The following is a 20,926-nucleotide window of genomic DNA, read 5'->3' as shown; positions in this document are numbered from 1 at the left end:
GCAAGCGGCCAAGAAGCTTTGCCAGCATGAGAGACCTTGAGATTTTTACCCTGGAGTCAAGAAAACCAATTTCATGAGTATCTGTGCCAGAGGCCAGTGTGGGATTCTTTGCTTTGGGCAGAGGAGCTGAGGAGTTAGTGCTGCTTTAGGTAAGTGCCTATAAACGCGTGAAGGAACAGCCTGGGGAGAAAAACTGCTGAGGCGACTGAACATGGAGGGGGTGCAAGAGGAACCAGGGCAGAGGTTCAGGACAGCCCACCCTGGGTGCTGGATGGAGCTTCTGCCACAAGTCAGTCCCCAGACAACCCTGCCAACCCTCCTGCCCCGGGGTTCATTACCAATCCTCGCCACGTGCTCAGCTTTCTTCACCTCCTGCTCTGCGCGCGTCTTGAACCGGCTTGATGTGTACTTGTACATCCTGGGGGAGAGGTGGGTAACCTCAGGGCCCAAGTACCAGGGACCCAGGGCAGCAAGTGTCCTGCCCGCCCCCACCATGAGTCCAAGCTGGGTTTCTTTTAGCAAAAACACTCAATTCCCGACTCCACTTGCCCTCTGCCTCCTGCTCCATCTCTGAAAAGCAGCCTCCCTGTACTCACTGAGATAGCCGCCTGTGCCCAGCTGAGCACCCTCCACCTCACAGAAGTCACGTTCAGCGAGCCTCCCCAGCCACCGCCATCCCTCCCTGGGGACCCAACAAGTTTGTCCGCAGTAAATCGCAAGCAGTTTAGAGGCCCAAAAGCAGTCAACACCGTCCGCCGCTCAGCCACGACTCCAACGATGCCCCAAAGACACTCGGTCAGGCCCCGTCCTAGGCCCGAGGAAACGGCAGGCCCGGGTGGGCAGGCCCCTACCTGGGCTTGTACAGGCAGCAGGAGAGCCTCTTGGTCTGCACCTTGTGCCCATGGATGAAGATCCGCATCCGGGGATCAATGTAGAGCACGGCAGCGTAGGCACGGAAGGAGCGGCGCTCTGGCTTGCTGGAGGTGCGGGAACAGAGCGTGTGTCTCCACCCCACTCCCAGTTCACTCCAGGCCCGGCTGGACGGCCTCTCCTCGGGTTCTCCACCTGTCCACTTCCCACCTCAGCTTCTCTTGCTGCTGAGGGGTGCTTTCCCTGTGTGGGCACGTGCCCACCACGTCCCCACAATAGACTCGGCAATTCCTCGCCCCTCTAGGCCTCTGTCTCTTCCTCAGTTAAGGAGTTGGAGCAAGGATCTGGATTAGCTCAGGACCCGCTGTCATCCTATTCATTCCTTCCGCCTTACGGCAGGAAGATGTGGCATTCTCAGCCTTACCAGCTCTAAAGCTGGGGAATTCAGGGCACACGCTCACCCCCTCGCCCTCAGGTCACCTCCCTTTTCCTCCCCCCTCCCCAGTCACACTCACGTGCCCTCCGGGGAAGTCTCTGCCATCTGGATATCCCTTGGATTTGAGATTATGTCCAGCTCTGGCTCTCCGTTATCCATGAGTTTGAGGTTGAAGATGATTACCAGCGTTCCTAGGAAACAGAAGTCCTCCTATGGTTCTGCCAGGCAACCCCAGCCAGCCCCACACCATTCGGGGCTCTGGAGCGCTCCAATGCTAGGGCTGCAGGTGCAAAGCTTCCTTACCGCTGTCCCCAGGAATCTTCATGAACTGAGTCATCACCTCCTCTTCATTGCGGAAGGGAGAATATTTGTAGATGAGTTCTGTCTCGATGGCAAACTTCTCCACGTTATCTGTGACAGGTTCCCGGTTTCGAGCGTTCCAAGTGGGCAATGGGACTATCACCTTTGGAGTAAGCACAGCAGGTGCTTTGAAGGAAGCCCCAGAACAGCCTTCCCCCCAAATATGCATCCATCTTGTCCTTCCCCACAGCGGCTCCACACTGGCCCAGAGTCCCCAGCCAGCTAACAGAGGCTCTAGCTTCTGCCCCTTCCCAAGGCTCAGCCTCAGTTGCTAGGTCCTCTGGGTATATATGCTGGTTGATGGCCAGAGGGTCTCTGCATGAGCAGTTCCCTGCTTGGGATGTCCTTGGTCACTCCCCCAATTTGTTAATAATTCAACTCTTTTCCCTAAGCAAAACGTATTTCCAACTATCTAGTGAAACTCCAATACTTTGGTCACTTGATGTGAAGAACTGATTCATTTGAAAAGACCCTGATGGTGGGAAAGATTGAAGACAGGAGGAGAAGGGGATGACAGAGGATGAGATGGTTGGATGGCATCACCAACTCGATGGACATGTGTTTGAGTAAACTCCGGGAGTTGGTAATGGACAGGGAGGCCAGGCGTGCTGCAGTCCCTGGGGTCACAGAGAGTCGGACACGACTGAGTGACTGAACTGAAGTGAATCCGAAGGCACACACAGACATAACTTACAACTCAGCAATTCTACCCCAGTTATCTACCCTAGGAGAAATTCCTGTATATACTTACCGACATATGTGTAAGAAAAACACAAATAACTGCGGAATGGATAAGCTAAACTACAGTGTATTCATAGAACGGAATTCTGGACAGTGATAAAGATGAACCACCTACAGGTACTAGCATCAACAGGGATGGATCTCACAAACACAATGATACATGAAAGCAGCAGAATACAGAATCAAAAACCAACCCTAGGGAAGGAGGTTCGGGAGGAAGGGGACATGGGTGTACCTACAGCTGATTCTTGTTGATGTTATGACAGAAAACCACAAAATTCTGTAAAGTAATTATCCTTCTATTAAAAAATTAAAAAAAAAAACCTCTACAGGATCGGTCCATTTATATAAAATTCACAACTAGGGAACTAAACTACTATTCAAGAATGCATACACAGGGGTCAAAATTACAAAACAAGGAAACGATCATCACCAAAGCAGCTTCTTTGGAGATGAATAAGGAACACAGTGGGTGAGGGGCTCACAGGAACCGCCAGCCTTAGTCTGTGACAGTGGCTATGTGAGTACCTGCTTTATAACTATTCTCTCAAACACACACAGATTATTTTTATTGAAGTCTAGCTGATTTACAGTGTTAATTGCTGCCGCATAGCAAAGTGATTCAGTTACATATCAGTTACATATACCCAGATTTTAATATGCCCTTTTATATATATGAGATTTAATCTTATATCTAGGTAATCTTCTAAAAAATCCTACTCTTGTCAATTATACCTCAATAAAGCCAGGGGGAAAAAGTCCTACTCATTCTTCAAAAACCCTACAGCAAATGCCACTTTAACAGAGGCATCAATTGCACCTCCCGCAGCTGCCGGGGAGCCCTGTGGCCTGGGGTTCCCTCTCCAGAGCAAACCAGTTCAGGCACCCCAGCAGGGTCAAAACTGATGCCCACCCTGTGGAGAAGGGGACTCTGTGTCTTAACAAGCTCTGCGGTGATGAACTGCTAAGAGTTCTGAGGCACTTCACTGGTTTCTAAGAATGAACCCTGGGGCTAGTTTGGACACATTCCTACCCAGCTGAAAATGATCTTATTTTAAAATCTTGGCTGAGTTCACACTAGAATACAATCCAAAACAGTGACCTTCTAGCACCAAGTAAGGAAAAAATTTCAACCTAGCTTTTTCGCCAAGGGAATTGAGCTCCACTTGTGTTCTGCGAATCTGTGCCTCTCTCCACACCTCCCAGCCTTCTCGGCAACCCCAGGTGACAACCGCGTCACTTTAACCTGTGGGCACTTCAGCACACTTGGCATCACCTGCCATCGGGACACAGCTCCGCTCCTTTCGGCGTCACCACTCTCTTGGTTTCCCCTGCACGCCAGGACCTCAGCCATCTACAACCCCTCCTCCTTCCCCTTTCCCCTCTCCAACTGACTGACCACCAAACCTGAGGCCCCAAGAGATGATGACCACTCCTATTTATCTCACCCCCTGCTGGAGTCCTGCCAAGCTACAGACAGCCACAGCCTCTCAACACCAGTACCCTGATCTTTCCAATCCAGCCACCAAATAGCCAAACTGATCTTTCCAAAGAGAATCTGACACTGTCACACCCCTGCTCAGATTCCCTTTAGTGGCTGCTTTTAATAAAGTCTCACTCACTTCCAAGGCCAGGGGGTCAAGTCCAACTTGCCCCTTCCTGTTCTCCAGAGGCTTCTACCCTCTGCCAAGTCCGCTCCCACAGGCCCCACCCACTCTCAGGACCTGGACCACTTCTGCTGACATGCAGCCCCTCCTCCTGACACCCTCAGTCATTCAGGGAAAGACCCAAGGAGCCCAGCAGGGGCTGCATCCTCCAGCCCCTCATTCCCAAGAGAGCTCTCCTGCCGTGGCACTTGATTCACTGAAAAGGCAAACACACCCTTTGGCTCACCAAGTAAACGCACACAAGCTCATCTACTGCGATTCAGCCTCACACCTAAACAAGGCCAGTGCCCGTCTAAGCACAGTCAGCCAACACAGATGAGATCCACTCAACTCTGACCAAATCCACCTGCTTACACGACAGAAATGTTCTCTGCAGACTCTCTCGGCCCCCTTTCTCAAGCTCTCACCTCCATTTCTCACAGCAAAGGAGGTAAGAGTCCAGCCTGAGGCTGGACACAACAAGGCCTTCCATGATCCTCCCATGAGCGGGTCCGGACCTCACCAGACCAGCTCTGCAGATATCTGAGCCACCAGGCCCAGAATCAGCTGTGTAACTTACGTTTCAATACCAAAAGGTTTCAAAATCAGAATATTCTAAAGTCATTAGGCCTCCCTTCTAGAGTACCAGTAATCAGCTGGGGCTGAGTGTCAGCTGCCCCTCACCGGAGAACTTACACTGATCTCCCATGTCTTCACCTGCTTCACCTCCCGCCCAGGCCCTGCGGATAATCAGACCTGCAGCCTCTGATGCCAACGGTGAACAGAAAAGGCACTCAGGGCACAGGCCACAAAATCACCACCACTCGGGAAAGACAGCACTCTTCCTATTGTTATCACCCCCGGTGGTCTCCACCCGTAGTGGGGGAAGCCCCAAACACTCCCCCTGACGAAACAGCTCTCCAGAGGGATGCCCCCTGCCCTGCCCCACACCCCAGGACCAAACTCAAGCTGCAGACCTAGGAGAGATACAAATGCACGTCTTGGCTTCTGCCACGTGCAGCCTCATTCTTAGAACAACTGTTCTCTGAAGCTGTGAGATGATACCTGCCTTAACCCCTCAACCAATTCATCCAACCAACTGGCTAATCCCCTCACCGGGGGTGTGGCTGCAATCCTGAAACCCCAACAAGCCCAGCATACAGTGACCTGCGAGAACAGCCTGGACAGAACCGGGAGACGTGGGACGGTGACTGGGAATGTGAGGAGAGGACCCACCTCATCAATGCCCTCCTCCTCATGAAAGGTGCGTGACAGGAAGAGGCAGGTCATGGTGTCTTCCTTCTTGGTGAAGAGGATGAAATCCTTCCCGATGCGCATCGAGCCCCTGAAAGGGAAGCAGATAAGGATTACTCTCCCAGGGAATCAAAAGCTCAACTGAAAAGAGCAAATTCCTGCTCTGGATGTGACGAAACTGCCTTTGGAAGGTTCCCCTAAAGGCCTCCCTGGGACCCAGGGCTCCATGCTGAGCGCCGCGGCCCTGGCACCCCTTCCTCCCCTGTGACACTCCTCCTCCTGCTCTTCATGGGCCCAGCTCTCCTTCTCACCTCCTCCACGAGGCCCCACCAGGCTGGGCTCTCTCCTCTCTCACCGCTGAGCACCATCCCCAGCCTATCGCTGTCCGTGCTCTGGGTGCCTCCCAGCCACACAGGCTTCACTCCAGTAACACCTTCAACACATCGACTTCCACACTGAGCATACCCAGCTCTCACCCTGTCCTTCCTTCGCTGACACAGACTCCCCCATCCGCTCGTCTAAGGACAGCGCTGTCAGGGGAAGGGAACAGCCCACAATGCCTGTGCCCGCAAGTCCTCCGAAAACCAGGGTGACCTCAAGGCTCAGCCGAGTACAGGGCTAACCAGGCAAAGCATCACTGCTGAAGAGTTTCAAGGGGGCCTACCACGGACTCATGGCCTATAACCACAGCCAGCCTTGGTCCTCAATTGTCTTGTTTACTCATTAAGCCACAGGTCCCTGCTGTAGGACACGAGTGGTTTCTGAGAAATATGCCTCGAGGCTGACTTCCAGAAGGCAGAAGTCTGAACGGAATCAACTGCTCCTTCCTCAACTTGGCAGAGTTAATCCTTCTGAGGAGCAGGCAAGGACACACCTTTCCCAACAATATGGAACAGAGCAAAAGCGTAAAACACCGGCGGAGGGGTGCCCACCAAACAACGGCCATGCAGTTCCTGTCCCCTGAGCAGCCTCTGTTACCTCATTAGTCCTCTCAGACCCCAGGGTGGTGATGGTGCTGGGAAGCCTTCTTACTCTCTGCTGTGTGCAAACACAAGCCGGGCCGGCATGCCAGGCACACAAGTGAACGCCATGACCCATGTCCCCAGACATTCGGGAAAACTCCAGGACACTATCCAGAGACACCCTGGGGGCCGCCAAGTTCTGTTTCTCGTTCTCAGTTTTCCTAGGCGCTGGCAATGCTCCCTCCCCGAGACAATCTCATGGTCCTCCTCCCCCAGCCTCCCTGAAACCTACCGGGGGCAAACTGAGGCAAGTTAGCTTGCCTCCTGCCAAAGCCTGTCCACGCCCTAATTTGGCAAAACCTCTCTTTTGTGCCTCTTCCCTCTGTCTTTGATCCTGACCTTGGAGGGGAAATAAATAGCAACCACTCAAAAATGCCGCTTCTCTGCCGACCTCTCTGCTTCTTAGCCCTCTTCTCACCACAAATCACTTCCTCCTGAAACTCTCAATTTCTAAATTCATCTCAAAATGAATTCAGTCTGACCACTAGATGGCCCCATCTCAATGGCTCCTCCCCAAAAGACGTTCTACTAAAATACACTGATGACAACACTCCCAACTTCTGTATGTTTTCCTTCCTGGTCTTCTAAGCACTTTCAGACTCACATTTCATCTACTCCTGAAACTTGTTCAGTAAGGAAGAATGTCAGGGATTAGAAACCCATATTCTACAGGAGGAAACAGACATTCAGAGAGGTAAAAGGACTTGTCTGAAGCCATAGAGCTGATGAAACCATATAGGAGGAGGCTGCCTACCATCCAGAAGGGAAGTCAGGGTTTCTTACATCTGAGACATCAGTGGTTGGAAACTTAGATCACCACACCAGAATCACCTAGGGAACACGTGGGGGTGGGGGGGAGAGTCCAAGACCCTACCCCAGGTTCACCAAATCAAGCCCCAAATTTAGCATAAAGATCAAAGGAGGAGAGAGAAAATCAAAGTGAGAAACCAGGCCAGGGCACTCATGGCCCTAAACAACAGCGTGCAATTCTTAACCCACTCACATGTGTGATACCCAAGTTACAAAGGAGGAAGCTAAGCCTCAGAGAGGTAAGTGACTAATGTCAGATCCAAACCCTGGTTTGTCAGCAGCCCCAGCCCTGCCATCAGAAAGATGTGGTGCACACCTCAGCCCTACACATGGGCATTTTTCATACCTTTGGGCAAGTCACTTCACCCCTATAAACCTTGCTTCTCTCATCTGAAGCTGAGAATCATGGTATCTACACCTCACAGGGCTAGGGTGAGGATTAAACTAAATCATCCAAGGGAAGTTTTTTAGCACCGTGTCCGGCACGTGCTAAGTGCCTGACACTAAGAGACGAGTGGGAAGTCCAGACATTAGGTCTGTTCTGTCGTGGGAGGCATCGTCTCTCTTCCACACAAGCCCAAGCCTGCTGCACAGATGCACAACCGATGCTGCTGCCCAGCCAAACACACCCTCAAAGAACACAACACGTTTCCACAGCAAGACCAGAAACATGACTCAGAACTCCATCTGTACAAACTCTAATCCCAATAAATCTTATTCCATCCAAAGGTATGTACAGCTGGAAGTGAGCATTTCAGAAATAGAAACCTTTCTCTTGGGGCTTCCCTCAAAACCAGAACACCACATTCCACATGCCAAACAAGTGGGAACCAAGGGGCTGAGAAAGAAGTCCCAAGGGATGTGAAGACATTAGGTAAGTCCCTGCTACAGGGCCTGGCAGGACATGTGGGCAGCAATCATGTCCTCCGCGTGGGGGAGGCTTTGGGTCTCTCTCTCACCCTGGATCCCCAGTGCCTGGCACAAAGCGTGGCAGGTGCTCTGGGAACAATGCTACACCAGGGGGCAGACCCTCACCACCTCAGATGCATCCCAAGCACACAAAACGACCACTAGCGTCCTCAATCACAGGCACAAACAAGACTTTTCAACCAGAGGAGAGGCGCCATTCCAGAACACAGTGCTAAGAGAAACCTACAGATTCTCCTACCTCAACGGTTCTAGACACTCACACTCTCTCATCTGTGGCGTAAACCAGACCCAAAGTTAATTTAATTCACGTTTCTGGCCGTCAGTTGCTAAGTCCCTAACCACCACCCCTTCCTGACTGTCCTCCTGTTCCAGGATTAAGGTGATAGAATGACAAGGAGAGCATCGCTTCATTTTGTTGAGTCCTGTGATGGTCTGGTATACTTACGACTTTAACCCGTTCCCGTACTGCCCAATCTGGGTGGACTCAGGCGTTCGCTTGGCTGACTTCCCAAACTGGATCACGCTGGCAGCATCACCTGGAGTGGCAGGCGAGAGAGAAAGGAGAAAGTGTGCTTTTCTTTCCCAGGCTCTCAAAAATCAAAGGTCTGAGCCTCATTTAATCCAAGTGGGGCTATCTGTCTACTGAAAACCTCTGCCAGGAAATTCACAACCAGGAGGCACATGGAGGAAACCTGACTGGCCTGTCAGCACCACCATCCCAAAGTCCTAGTTCTGTTACCAGGACGCGGTAGCCAGGCTGGGGCAGGCCACCACAGTTCCAGCTCCAGGATGTTACGCAAGCCAGTGTCAACAGACAGGCAGCCTGATGGACTTAAGGCTGCCATTCAGATCCTATCTCCCACATTAGGACAAGACCAGGCAAATCCGTGAGTGGAATTAGCCTGAGATGTTGCAAGAGACTGCCCTCGCCCTTCTAGTCACAAGAGTGAGGCAACAGAAAATCAAGTTAACACAACAAGCATTTTATAAAAACGCTTAGTTACATCCTCCCCTAAAGAAGCAATCAGCCCGTCACTTACTTGGATCCATTCCCGCTCCATCATCCAAAAAACAAAGCATAAATCCTCCTCGAAGGTCCTCTCGCCTTTCTATAAAAGAAGGAGCTGCCATTACTGGGCAGTTACCCACCAGAGGGCAGTGACTTGGGTATGACTGGAAGGTGGATCACTGTGAAGCTGGGTCCAAAAAGGTCTTCTCTTCTAGCAATCCCAGCAGGCGAGAGAGAAACAGGAAAGTCTGCTCTTCCTTCCTTCTCAAAAATCAAAGGTCTGAGCCACATTCAATCCAAGATCCCCACCCCAAGAGTGAGACCAAGTGGAGTGCAGTGAGAGCTGCCTGGTTCCCTTCCCACTGCAACTGCTCGAAGGTCTGGAAGGAGGTCACTGGACCGTAAGATACAGTGCAGCTGTGGCCAGGTGTCCTGGCTGACAGGAAGGAAACCCCACAGACTAAGGCCACTATTCCAAGGGAAAAAAGAACCCCCTGCAGCAGCCACCGCTATAGCAGCAAGTGGTCACTCAGAGCAGTCTGGGTCCAAGCACACCATGAAGGCCATAGGACAGTCTCCCAAACAGGGAAAGGCTTGCTAAACCAGAGTTTCCAAGGTGCCTTTCGACTCCAATGATGAGGTTGAGATGGGCAGAGGAGGAATAGCACAGGTCTTGGAATCAGGAGACCATGTGTACTAAAAGGAGGAAGGTCAGTTTATGGTGCTACAGGGATAAGTCCGCAGCGGCTTTGGAGTCTAGTTCCTAACTGAGGACATTTCTGTCTCCACCAAGCTACAGGTTGCCAACTTTATACACCTACCTAAGCAAGGGAATCTTAGTCTAAAACGCTCTCTGTCCTCCCCTCCGGCTAAAGATTCAAGTAAATTATAATTGCCTCTTAAATGGGTTAATGTAATTTAAAATGCTATTTCAAAAGTACAATAAGCCACAGAGATTTTCAAGTATCACTTGCTGTTCAGGAAGATGAACTTTCAGTTCAGTTCAGTTCAGTCACTCAAGTCGTGTCTGACTCTTTGTGACCCCATGGACTGTAGCACGCCAGGCTTCCCTGTCCATCACCAACTCCTGGAGCTTGCTCAAACTCATGTCCGTCAAGTCAGTGATGCCATCCAACTATCTCATCCTCTGTCGTCCCATTCTCCTCCCGCTTTCAATCTTTCCCAGCATCAGGGTCTTTTCAAATGAGCCAGTTCTTCACATCAGGTGGCCAAAGTATTGGAGTTTCAGTTTCAGCATCCAGTCCTTCCAATGAATAATCAGGACTGACTTTCTTTAGGATTGACTGGTTTGATCTCCTTGCAGTCCAGGGAACTCTCAAGAGTCTTCTCCAACACCACAGTTCAAAAGCATCAATTCGGCACTCAGCTCTCTTTCTAATCTAGCTCTCACATCCATACATGACTACTGGAGAAACCATAGCTTTGACTAGACTAGCTTTGACTTTGTTGGCAAAGTAATGTCTGCTTTTTAATATGCTGTCTAGGTTGGTCATAGCTTTTCCTCCGAGGAGCAAGCGTCTTTTAATTTCATGGCTGAACTTTGCTGAAATATTAACAAATGCTTCTTGATAGTTCAAGCATAAGGACCTTACTGGAAGCCTGATTGGTAGATAAGAAAATTTCTGCTTGCGACAGAGCCTTTTATCAATCTGGAGAATCCAAATGAGATCTAGTAAGCAGAAGCAAGTGCAGAAAAGGGACAAAAATCTTCAAAGTTTCCTTCTGGAGGAAGCAAAGTGTCAGATGGAGACTCAACTTGGTCAGGGACAGAGCATGGCACAGAAGTGTTCTAAATGTAGCCAAGAGCCATTTGCTGGATGATTTAGCCTAAGGTGCACATGAAGACTCTGATTTGGGATCTAGAAAGTGGTTCAAGCCAAGTGCATCTGAAAAATCTCCAAGGATTACTGGTATTTCTTGAACACTACCTAGGAAGTTGCTTCCAGGCCCTTGCGTTTGGTAGGACTCACAGGCTGTTTTAACACACAGTCATCACTTAACACTGGGTCTGAGATCCCTTTCCTGCTCAAGGACTTCATTTTAAATCTTTTCCATACGGTGTAACAGACACACCCAGGAGGGTCCTCCTAGCCCTATAAATGACCCACAGCCTGTAAGCGCCTAGCAGTGTTCAGGGCCATGGTCATGTGCAGCACTGCCTCGGGGCCAAGACAGACTAGCTGACATAGCAGTAACTCCTTCAAATTCGTAAAAAAAAAAAACAAAAAACAGGCAGTATGGCATCTTCACAATCACTCATTTATCTGATGAGCCTGCCTCTGTAATGAAGATAATAGCCAAGAACAACGCCACTATTACCACTGCCTTCAGAGAGCTTCCAGTCCAGTGGACACGACTCCCTGCAGCACATAGTTGAGGAGGAGGGTTTGAGCAGAAGACTGAGAAGAGTGTCAGCTTGAGTAAATGCAGTGTGCATTAAGAATCACCTGAAGAGCTTGTTACAGGAGATTCTGGGCTCCAGCCTGGAGGGTCTGAGGTCTCCATCTGCATTTCTAAACTGCTCCCAGGTGATGCCAACACTGTCCAGTACTGGACCACTCTTTGTAAAGCACAGAGCTAGAGTTAGCAAGAACTAGAGGCTCCCCTGCCTACAACAAAACCCCCAGACATTCCAGCAGTTAAGAGACGCATTCCTCACACCTTCTACTCACTTTAATCAATCAACTGAATGACATCCGAGGAAAAGATTTTATGAAACTGGTGGAGTTCTGGACAGAGGAGGGGGTCTGGGCAGCTGGGGACTGTCTGCGCCCCCTCTTCGCATACATCCTGGAGGAGGACAGAGCCAAACTGCCTTCTCTGCAGCTGTGCCTCAGGCCCTGGTGGCAGCTTAGGACGATCAGAACCGGTGTGGTAGGCTGTCCATCTAAGCTTCCCCTATATGACCAAGTCTGGCTTCTCCCCATTACTGCAACATTCCTCCATCCAACTCCCACTGGGGAGAACAGGAAAAAGAAAGAAGCTGGAGGAGACGTGAAATGGAGCTTTAAGTCAACCATCAGAGGTGACAAGATAACGCTGTCCTCAGCAGAGGCTGTAAGAGAACGACCGTCAAGTTCTTCATTGTACTCTGCAATCTGTTTGAACAGTATTCATTTCAGCTGCATTTGCTCTAAGTTTCCGTTTACTAACCACTGACCTGGCATCACAAAAGGAATCTTTCTTTGAGGCACAGCAGTCCCTATGGAAGGAAGTCCAGAAAGTCAATAAAAACACAGTCTGACAGGCATGTTCTAGTCTGGCCCCATCTAATAGGAATGCGTTGGGTACCGGAGTCTGGTTTGTTTCTCACCCTTCTTTAAGCTATAACGTGAATTTGCGGCAAATTCAAACTACATTTGATATTTGGGAATATTTCTAAGTTCAGGATCAAGCTATTTTCAGAAAGGAAGATAGGAAAATACTTTCCCTGATATATTAACAACAAAAACTTTATAGTACATTATTAATTCTATTATCCTCCATACAGTTTCTGTCCTTTATGGACTAAAGAGTCTACTGATGAATGTGAAAGAGCAGAGTGAAAAAGCTGGCTTAAAACTCAGCATTAAAAAAAGAAATGAAGATCATGGCATACGGTCCTGTCACTTCATGGCAAATAGACGGAGAAACAATGGAAACAGTGACAGACTTTACTTTCTTGGGCTCCAAAATCACTGCAGATGGTGACTGCAGCCATGAAATTAAAAGATGCTTGCTCTTTGTAAGAAAAACTATGACAAACCTAGAAAGCATATTAAAAAGCAGAGACATTACTTTACCGACATAGGTCCGTAGAGTGAAAGCTATGATTTTCCCAGTAGTCAATATATGGATTTGAGAGTTGGACCATAAAGAAGGCTGAGCGCCAAAACAACTGATGCTTTTGAACTGTGGTGTTGGAGAAGACTCTTGAGAGTTCCCTGGACTGCAAGGAGATCAAACCAGTCCATCCTACAGAAAATCAGTCCTGAATATTCACTGGAAGGACTGGATGCTGAAACGGAAGCTCCAATACTTTGGTCATTTGATGCGAAGAACTGACTCCTTAGAAAAGACCCTGATGCTAGGAAAGATTGAAGGCAAGAGGAGAAGGGGACGACAGAGGATGAGATGATGGGATGGCATCAGCAACTCGATGCACATGAGTTTGAACAAGCTCCGGGAGTTGGTGATGGACAGGGAGGCTTGGCGTGCTGCAGTCCATGGGATCACAAAGAGTCACACACAACTGAGAAACTGAACAACAACAAATTCTATTATCCTACTTGTAAAATGAGGTAGGTTTGATTTCTCCTATTGAATGTGGTAATATAACACTGAGGTAGAAAGGTGTGAAGTTGGGGCACCTCAGTCCACATGCCCAATCTCAAGGTACCTTGGGTAAATTAAGTCTTTCCGCAAAACGCCGGAGTGCTTGGTGCTCCGCACTCCCGTCATACCATTTAATCCTTAACTACCCTGACAGTTCCCTCAAGATCAAGTTATTGTTCCCCAGTCATCTGTGGAGTGCTAACTGTCTCCAATTAACAACTAAATTCTCTAAGGGCAATTCAGCAAAGGCCCCACCTCATCCTCTCTGGACTCCTCCCACAGTCCTCCCAAAGCACAACAGTTAACACTGAGCACAAAAGAAAAGTACACTGGGCCATTTTCATTTAAATTGAAATCCAGCTGCTCTGTTGCATTCCAAGTGAAAGCACTAAATTTCTTTGCTGAAATTCACCCACCAAAGGTGGTAAACGACTTAAAGACTGAACTGAAAGGTGAAAGGCGGTAAACAGGAGCAGAGATGATCTCTTTTAAAAAGCTTCTTCCATGAATTCCCTGGCTGTCCAGTGGCTAGGATTCCTCGCTCTCACGCTGGGACCTTAGGTTCAATCCCTGGTCAGGGAACTAAAATCCCATAAGCTGCACAGCCAAAAAAAAAAAAAAGCTTCTTCCAAAATAGGATGATTTTTTCCCTTCCACATCACTTGGAGTGGAGGCCTATTCTCTGCTTTGCCATCTGTGTGATGATTTAAACAGCTTCAACTTCTTCCAGAGGTGGTGGTTCCTGCTCCTCACTGAAGCACTCTGGGGTGGAAGACCTACTGTGGTGCAGGAATGATACCTCCATCTGGCCTAATGGTTATTAAAACCACCGTCTAACTTTCTTATGCTATGACCCATTCTCCTGTTATTCTCTTCTAAAAATAAACGAGCCTTATTTTCACCACTTTGGCAGAGCCTTTTGAACGGGAGGTTTTTAGAACTTAAGCAGGATAGCTGATTTTTAACTGTTCTGAGTATTTTCTTTGCTCCAAAGTGTATCAGGCAGAAGGAAATCGTATCTGCGAATATTCTTTACAATTATATGACACTGGAAGTTCTAAGAATTACTTTCTATTGAGTGCTTATTCCCATTGATCAAAACGGGTCTGTAAAGAGAAAGAGGGATTATTTGATAACCATATATTCCCATAAAAACTCAAGTTTCTCAAAATTGAGGCAATGCCAGCCAAATTGGATTTAAAAGCAATCTTTCTCTGTTACACTTCCAAATTTTCAGCACTCAAATGACAAAAAAATCTGCTGGTACAAACACTGAACAGGCAGAAAGCAAGCTGTTTATTAAAAGTGGGGTAGGGCAACGACAATGACTAAGATTTCTGTCACTGCTGTACACACTCCATAACAAAGGACCTTACGGCCAAAGAGCAGAGCCAATCAGGCAAAGATACTGGACGTTGTCAATATTTTTAAATTCTAAGCAAAGCAGCCCTATTTCCTACCTGACTCCTCGGCCTGAGAATATCTCTGCAAACCTCAGTGCCAATCCAGTTACATGGCTGTTTTGTACAACTGACACCAGCAGCTCCTCAAGCTGGGATTGTCCTCACCAAGACTGCAGGGGCATAAGATGGCCTTCAACAAGATCGTTCTTTGGCTGCAGGAACCACAAACCTCATAAACCTGGCCACCTGCTAACTCCAATCAGGAAAATCAGTGGTACTTGGTCATTTCACTCCACATCAACCCAATTAATCTCCTAGTGGCTTTCTTTAAATAGATCCATAGATCTGGAAAAGCTCTATACAGTCAGCAAAAACAAGACAAGGAGGTGACTATGGTTCAGGTCATGATCTCCTTATTGCCAAATTCAGACTTAAAATTGAAGAAAGCAGGGAAAACCACTAGACTACTCAGGTATGACCTAAATCAAATCCCTTACAATTACACAGTGAGAAATAGACTCAAGGGACTAGATCTGATAGACAGAGCACCTCAAGAACTATGGATGGAGGTTCGTGACACCGTACACAAGGCAGGGATCAAGGCCATCCCCAAGAAACAGAAATGCAAAAAGGCAAAATGGCTGTCTGAGGAGGCCTTACAAATAGCTATGAAAAGAAGAGAAGCAAAAAGGAAAGAACTACCCATTTGAACGCAGAGTTCAAAAGAACAGCGAGGAGAGATAAGAAAGCCTTCCTCAGTGATCCACGCAAAGAAATAGAGAAGAACAGTAGAATGGGAAAGACTAGAGATCTCTTCAAGAAAATTAGAGATACCAAGGGTTCATTTCATCCAAAAATGGGCACAATAAAGGACAGAAATGGTATGGACCTAACAGAAGCAGAAGATATTAAGAAGAGGTGGCAAGAATACACAGAAAAACTATACAAAAAAGATCTTCACAACCCAGATAATCCCGATGGTGTGATCACTCACCTAGAACCAGACATCCTAGAATGTGAAGTCAAGAGGGCCTTAGAAAGTATCACTACGAACAAAACTAGTGGAGGTGATGGAATTCCAGTTGAGCTATTTCAAATCCTAAAAGATGATGCTGTGAAAGTGCTGCACTCAATATGCCAGCAAATTTGGAAAACTCAGCAGTGGCCACAGGACTGGAAAAGGTCAGTTTTCACTCCAATCCCAAAGAAAGGCAGTGCCAAAGAATGCTCAAACTACCGCACAATTGTACTCATCTCACACACTAGTAAAGTAATGCTTTAAATTCTCCAAGCCAGGCCTCAGCAATACATAAACTGTGAACTTCCATACGTTCAAGCTGGTTTTAGAACAGGCAGAGGAACCAGAGATCAAATTGCCAACATCCACTGGATCATTGAAAAAGCAAGAGAGTTCCAGAAAAACATCTATTTCTGCTTTATTGACTATGCCAAAGCCTTTGACTATGTGGATCACAACAAACTGGAAAATTCTACAAGAGATGGGAATACCAGACCACCTGAACTGCCTCCTGAGAAATCTGTATGCAGATCAAGAAATAAGAGTTAGAACTGGACATGAACAACAGACTGGTTCCAAATAGGAAAAGGAGTACGTCATGGCTGTATACTGTCACCCTGCTTATTTAACTTATATGCAGCGTACGTCATGAGAAACACTGGGCTGGATGAAGAAGCACAAGCTGGAATCAAGACTGCCGGGAGAAATATCAATAACCTCAGATATGCAGATGACACCACCTTTATGGCAGAAAGCAAAGACGAACTAAAGAGCCTCTTGATGAAAGTGAAAGAGGAGAGTGAAAAAGTTGGCTTAAAACTCAACATTCAGAAGACTAAGATCATGGATGGCATCTGGTCCCATCACTTCATGGCAAATAGATGGGGAAACAATGGAAACAGTGAGAGACTTTATTTTCTTGGGATCCAAAATCACTGCAGATGGGTGACTGCAGCCATGAAATTAAAAGACGCTTGCTCCTTAGAAGAAAAGTTACAACCAACCTAGACAGCATATTAAAAAGCAGAGACATTACTTTACCAACAAAGGTCCATCTAGTCAAAGCTATGGTTTTTCTAGTGGTCATGTATGGATGTGAGAGCCGGACTATAAAGGAAGCTGAGCGCCAAAGAACTGATGCTTTTGAACTGTTGGAGAAGACTCTTGAGAGTCCCTTGGACTGCAAAGAGATCCACCAGTCTATCCTAAAGGAAATCAGTCCTGAATATTCATTGGAAGGACTGATGCCAAAGGTGAAACTCCAATACTTTGGCCACCTGATGTGAAGAACTGACTCTCATTTGAAAAGACCCTGATGCTGGGAAAGATTGAAGGCGGGAGGAGAAGGGGGCAACAGAGGACGAGATGGCTGGATGCCATCACCAACTCAATGGACATGAGTTTGAGTCAACTCCAGGAGTTGGTGATGGACAGGGAGGCCTGGCGTGCTACAGTCCATGGGGTCGCAAAGTCAGACACAACTGAGCGACTAAACTGAACTGACTGATAGATCTCGGCACCTCGTGGTAGTTCCCTTAATACCAATATTCTTGATTTCTATTACACACCTGATCAGGGCTACCCTGTCCTGCCTAATACCTGGAGTAATCAGGCTGTCTACCCAGACTCCAGAAACCAGTTATCTCCCACTCATGTATTTTCAGGCACAACAGTGAATGCTTCTGGGAACAGGGCACGAGAAGAAGACTGGTATCTGTCTTACCTGCATAAATATCAATTCTCGTGGCATCAGCATCTCTGCAAAGTTGGGAAAAAAATCAATATTCAAATGAGAATATGAAGTATAACCATTAAGATGCACAGTATTGAGTGGGATACATACTATTTTGAATCTATTTTCAGGAAATCATAAAAGAAATTCTATATACATTAAAGATATACTTTTACATTTGGTAACACACTTTTCCTTATATGTCTGTGAAACACCTCTGGAGCTCCAAATTATTTAAAACAATCACCAGATACATAGGGTCTGAATACACTTTTTTTAAATAAAAATTTCACAGTGAAAACAGCGAGAGGATAAATAAGAACATTCCTTTACACACTAAATGACTCCAATCACTCGTTTGAGTGCGATCATAAACAATGTTCCAATATCTCATCCATTGTTCCTTTTCACCAAGATTTGAGAAAAAAAGGAAAACAATACTCTGCCACATAAGCCTAAGAAAATCAGGTCTTACGGTATACACACTACAGTCAGTACACTGACTCATGAGCCCATAATCTTATCCTCCCTAAACCTGAAAGGAAGTTTGGGGGCACCCCATCAGGCTCCAGTCATCAGCTGAAATAAAAGCTCAGTCATCAGTGAAGTCTTCCATAAAGGCTTGAAAGTAATCTAGCCCAATTTTGCCAACTGCAGGCAAAGAAAATGAGGCGCTGAGTTTCACTGCTTTTAAATACAAAATAATTTACTCAAATCCATACAACTCCACAGGTACTTACCCCCAAAAACATAAAAACATTTTCAAAAACAGAAGAGATCGGCAAAGTATGTGCATGAGCAGGAACATACACTCCAAGGCAATCTCCAGTTCACCACATAATATATAAAAAAGCAGCCTACCAAAACACACTGTAGTATCACTGAACAAGTGGCAAACTGAAACACTGTTCCATTGAGCTACAACATTTTTAAATTCAATATAAAAATTATGAGTCAACCAGGTTTGAAACGATTGAAAAACACTGAAAATGTGACTTTTCCGGTTAAACAAGTTGTTAACTAGCACACTTCCATGCGCAGTCCAGTAAATAATAACAATAAAACTATAACGGTATAGATCTACAGTATAGACAAAGACAAAATTACCATTATGTCATTAGCTGGAGATCTGTTTACAAAGTGCTTTTGTCAACTCTTATCTTCTTCATTAGTCATATTGGTCAATAAACACCATGTCTGAACTTCATGTCTGCATTCAGAAATCTGTGATATAATTATAGGCAGACTTTTGATTTGGGACTTCACTATCCCTGAACCAATCCAAACTTCTTTTCAGTCTTGCACAGTAACATTTACAGGCTTCTATCACTAAGAACTCAGTATAACACTGTGCTGAAGAATGATTTCTTCCAAGCATAGTTGCTAACAATGGAAGATGCTTTGATCAACTAGCCTCATCTGACAATAAAATAGACTCACTCCTTAGTATCCGCAGGAGACTGGTTTTAAGACCACCAAGGACAAAAAAATTTCCAGATGCTCAACTGCCTTCTATAAAATCATGTAGTACTTGCATATAATCTGTGCACATCCTCCTGTTTACTCCAAATCATCTCTAAGTTACTTATGATAACTAACACAATGTAAATGCTATGTAAATAGTTGCAAGCAAGCAGCAAACTCGAGTTTTGCCTTTGGAACCTTCTGGAACTTTTCCAACACTTTCGATCTGTGGTTCCTTGAATCCACAGATGCAGACCTGCAGATACAGAGGGCTGACTGTATATTTTGGGAAGACACAGAACTCTGAAATAATTTTAAAGACATTAGATGGTTTACTATCCTGGTAGCACAAATTAAAAGAGTTTGTCCTAGTAATTAGATCCTTAAGTTTTTAATCTTAATTCCCTGTGTTTCGCAACAATTATCTTGTTCTAATACACATGGAAGGTAGCTTTAGAGTTCGTAAGTTCACTATTTTTAGTCTGGAACAAAGAAATAAATGGATTAAATTATCAACAAATGTGCTATTTAAAATACTTTTTGGGTAAGATGCCTCCTAGGAGTGAGTCATATATGCAAAAGAACTGCCTTCCTCCCAAGTCTTCAGAGATCAGAGATCACAAAAACCCAAAAAGTTTTCAAGCACAGACTGCACACCTGAAGACTACATACCTTGCATTATCAACTAGTTCAGCAAGAGCACCAAACAAGAATTCATGAGTGGTTCTGAAATGATAAATATTAAGAATCAGCAAAAGAATTATCAATTAAGCTACAGTTCCTAATAAAATGTCAAGGTTATAAAATATTTAAAAGGTTTTTTTTTTTTGGGAAAAACCTAAAATTGCTACTTGCATCATCAAATTACACTATTCAAGTTTTAAACTTCTCCACAATTCAAGTCTTTCTAGAGTTCTACTGCTCTAGCTCTACTGCTAAAGCAATGTTTTTCACTATTCATATTCTACCTAGAAAAACATCTATATTTTATTTATCATTGCCTCTACCAGCTGTCAGTTTCTGCCTATCTCTAAGAATGCTCAATGGAGAAATCATTACCATTTAGCTTTACCAATACCTTTGTGATGATTAACTGGTGAAAAACCATTCAGTATTGTGCAATTTATATGCAAAAATACTCCACTTGAAAGTGGGGAGAAAGGAAAAAATAATTCAGTTTTTGATGCTCCCTGATTTTGGTAAGCATGCCTTCCTCTGCTTACACCTCCTTTCATTGGTGCTGTTTCCACAATAGTCCTCATTAGATGTGAGAGTAGATACATCAACCTAGAACCACCTAGAATTTTTTTTTTTTCCTGGCCCTGTGGTGCAACATATGGATCTTAATTCCCTGACCAGGGATCAAACCCGGGCCCTCTGCAATGGAAGAGCAGTCTTAACCACTGGACTGCCAGGGAAATAATGAAACTCTGACTTTTGTAAGCATTAACTCACATAATATATTACTATCACAATGTAAAAAAAAATATTAAAAAAAACCCATATTATTCCAATTAATTTTTTTGTATACAAAGTTTCAGTCCATAAAGTGAAAACTTCTATATCTATTTAGAATATACCAATATTAAAATAGCCAGCATCTAGGATCTGTGAGTACTTACTGTATTGTTCAAAACAAATTGTAAAACACTTGTTTATAAAATAAACCCAAAACTCAACTGTCCAGGAACAGTTTTTCCCTCAAATAAATCTCCACGTTTTTATAAATGCAATTTTTTAAATTAAAACTACTAGTCCTTGGAATTTTAGGAAGAACTTTTTTCCATGAGAACAGTGAATATATGTATCTGTTGCTGATCCAAATGAAGTACCATGCTGTAACAAAAAGTAGAAATTTAATCTCCAATTTCCCTGAAAAGAGCTCAAATTCCTCTA

At 45.9% G+C, this 20,926-nt stretch overlaps 1 protein-coding gene across 11 annotated transcripts in view; it reads right to left on the bottom strand.

Moving 5' to 3' along the window:
* The window catches only part of MORC2 (MORC family CW-type zinc finger 2), a 38,652-nt gene that overhangs the window by 10,987 nt on the left and 6,739 nt on the right, over positions 1-20,926 (bottom strand). For all 11 annotated transcript variants that reach the window (XM_061141525.1, XM_061141530.1, XM_061141527.1 and 8 more), the window contains 9 exons: positions 19,703-19,756; positions 17,558-17,592; positions 9,110-9,178; positions 8,515-8,605; positions 5,290-5,398; positions 1,610-1,769; positions 1,386-1,497; positions 852-977; positions 339-418 (listed from right to left, as the gene is read on the bottom strand). In XM_061141525.1, the coding sequence (XP_060997508.1) occupies positions 339-418; positions 852-977; positions 1,386-1,497; positions 1,610-1,769; positions 5,290-5,398; positions 8,515-8,605; positions 9,110-9,178; positions 17,558-17,592; positions 19,703-19,756 (836 nt within the window). The remainder of the gene's footprint in view (positions 1-338; positions 419-851; positions 978-1,385; positions 1,498-1,609; positions 1,770-5,289; positions 5,399-8,514; positions 8,606-9,109; positions 9,179-17,557; positions 17,593-19,702; positions 19,757-20,926) is intronic.

This window comes from Dama dama, chromosome 5 (assembly GCF_033118175.1).
Source record: "Dama dama isolate Ldn47 chromosome 5, ASM3311817v1, whole genome shotgun sequence".
Classification (NCBI taxonomy): domain Eukaryota; kingdom Metazoa; phylum Chordata; class Mammalia; order Artiodactyla; family Cervidae; genus Dama; species Dama dama.
The sequence above is the reverse complement of the archived record's forward strand: the minus strand, read 5'-3'. Positions and strand labels throughout refer to the sequence as shown.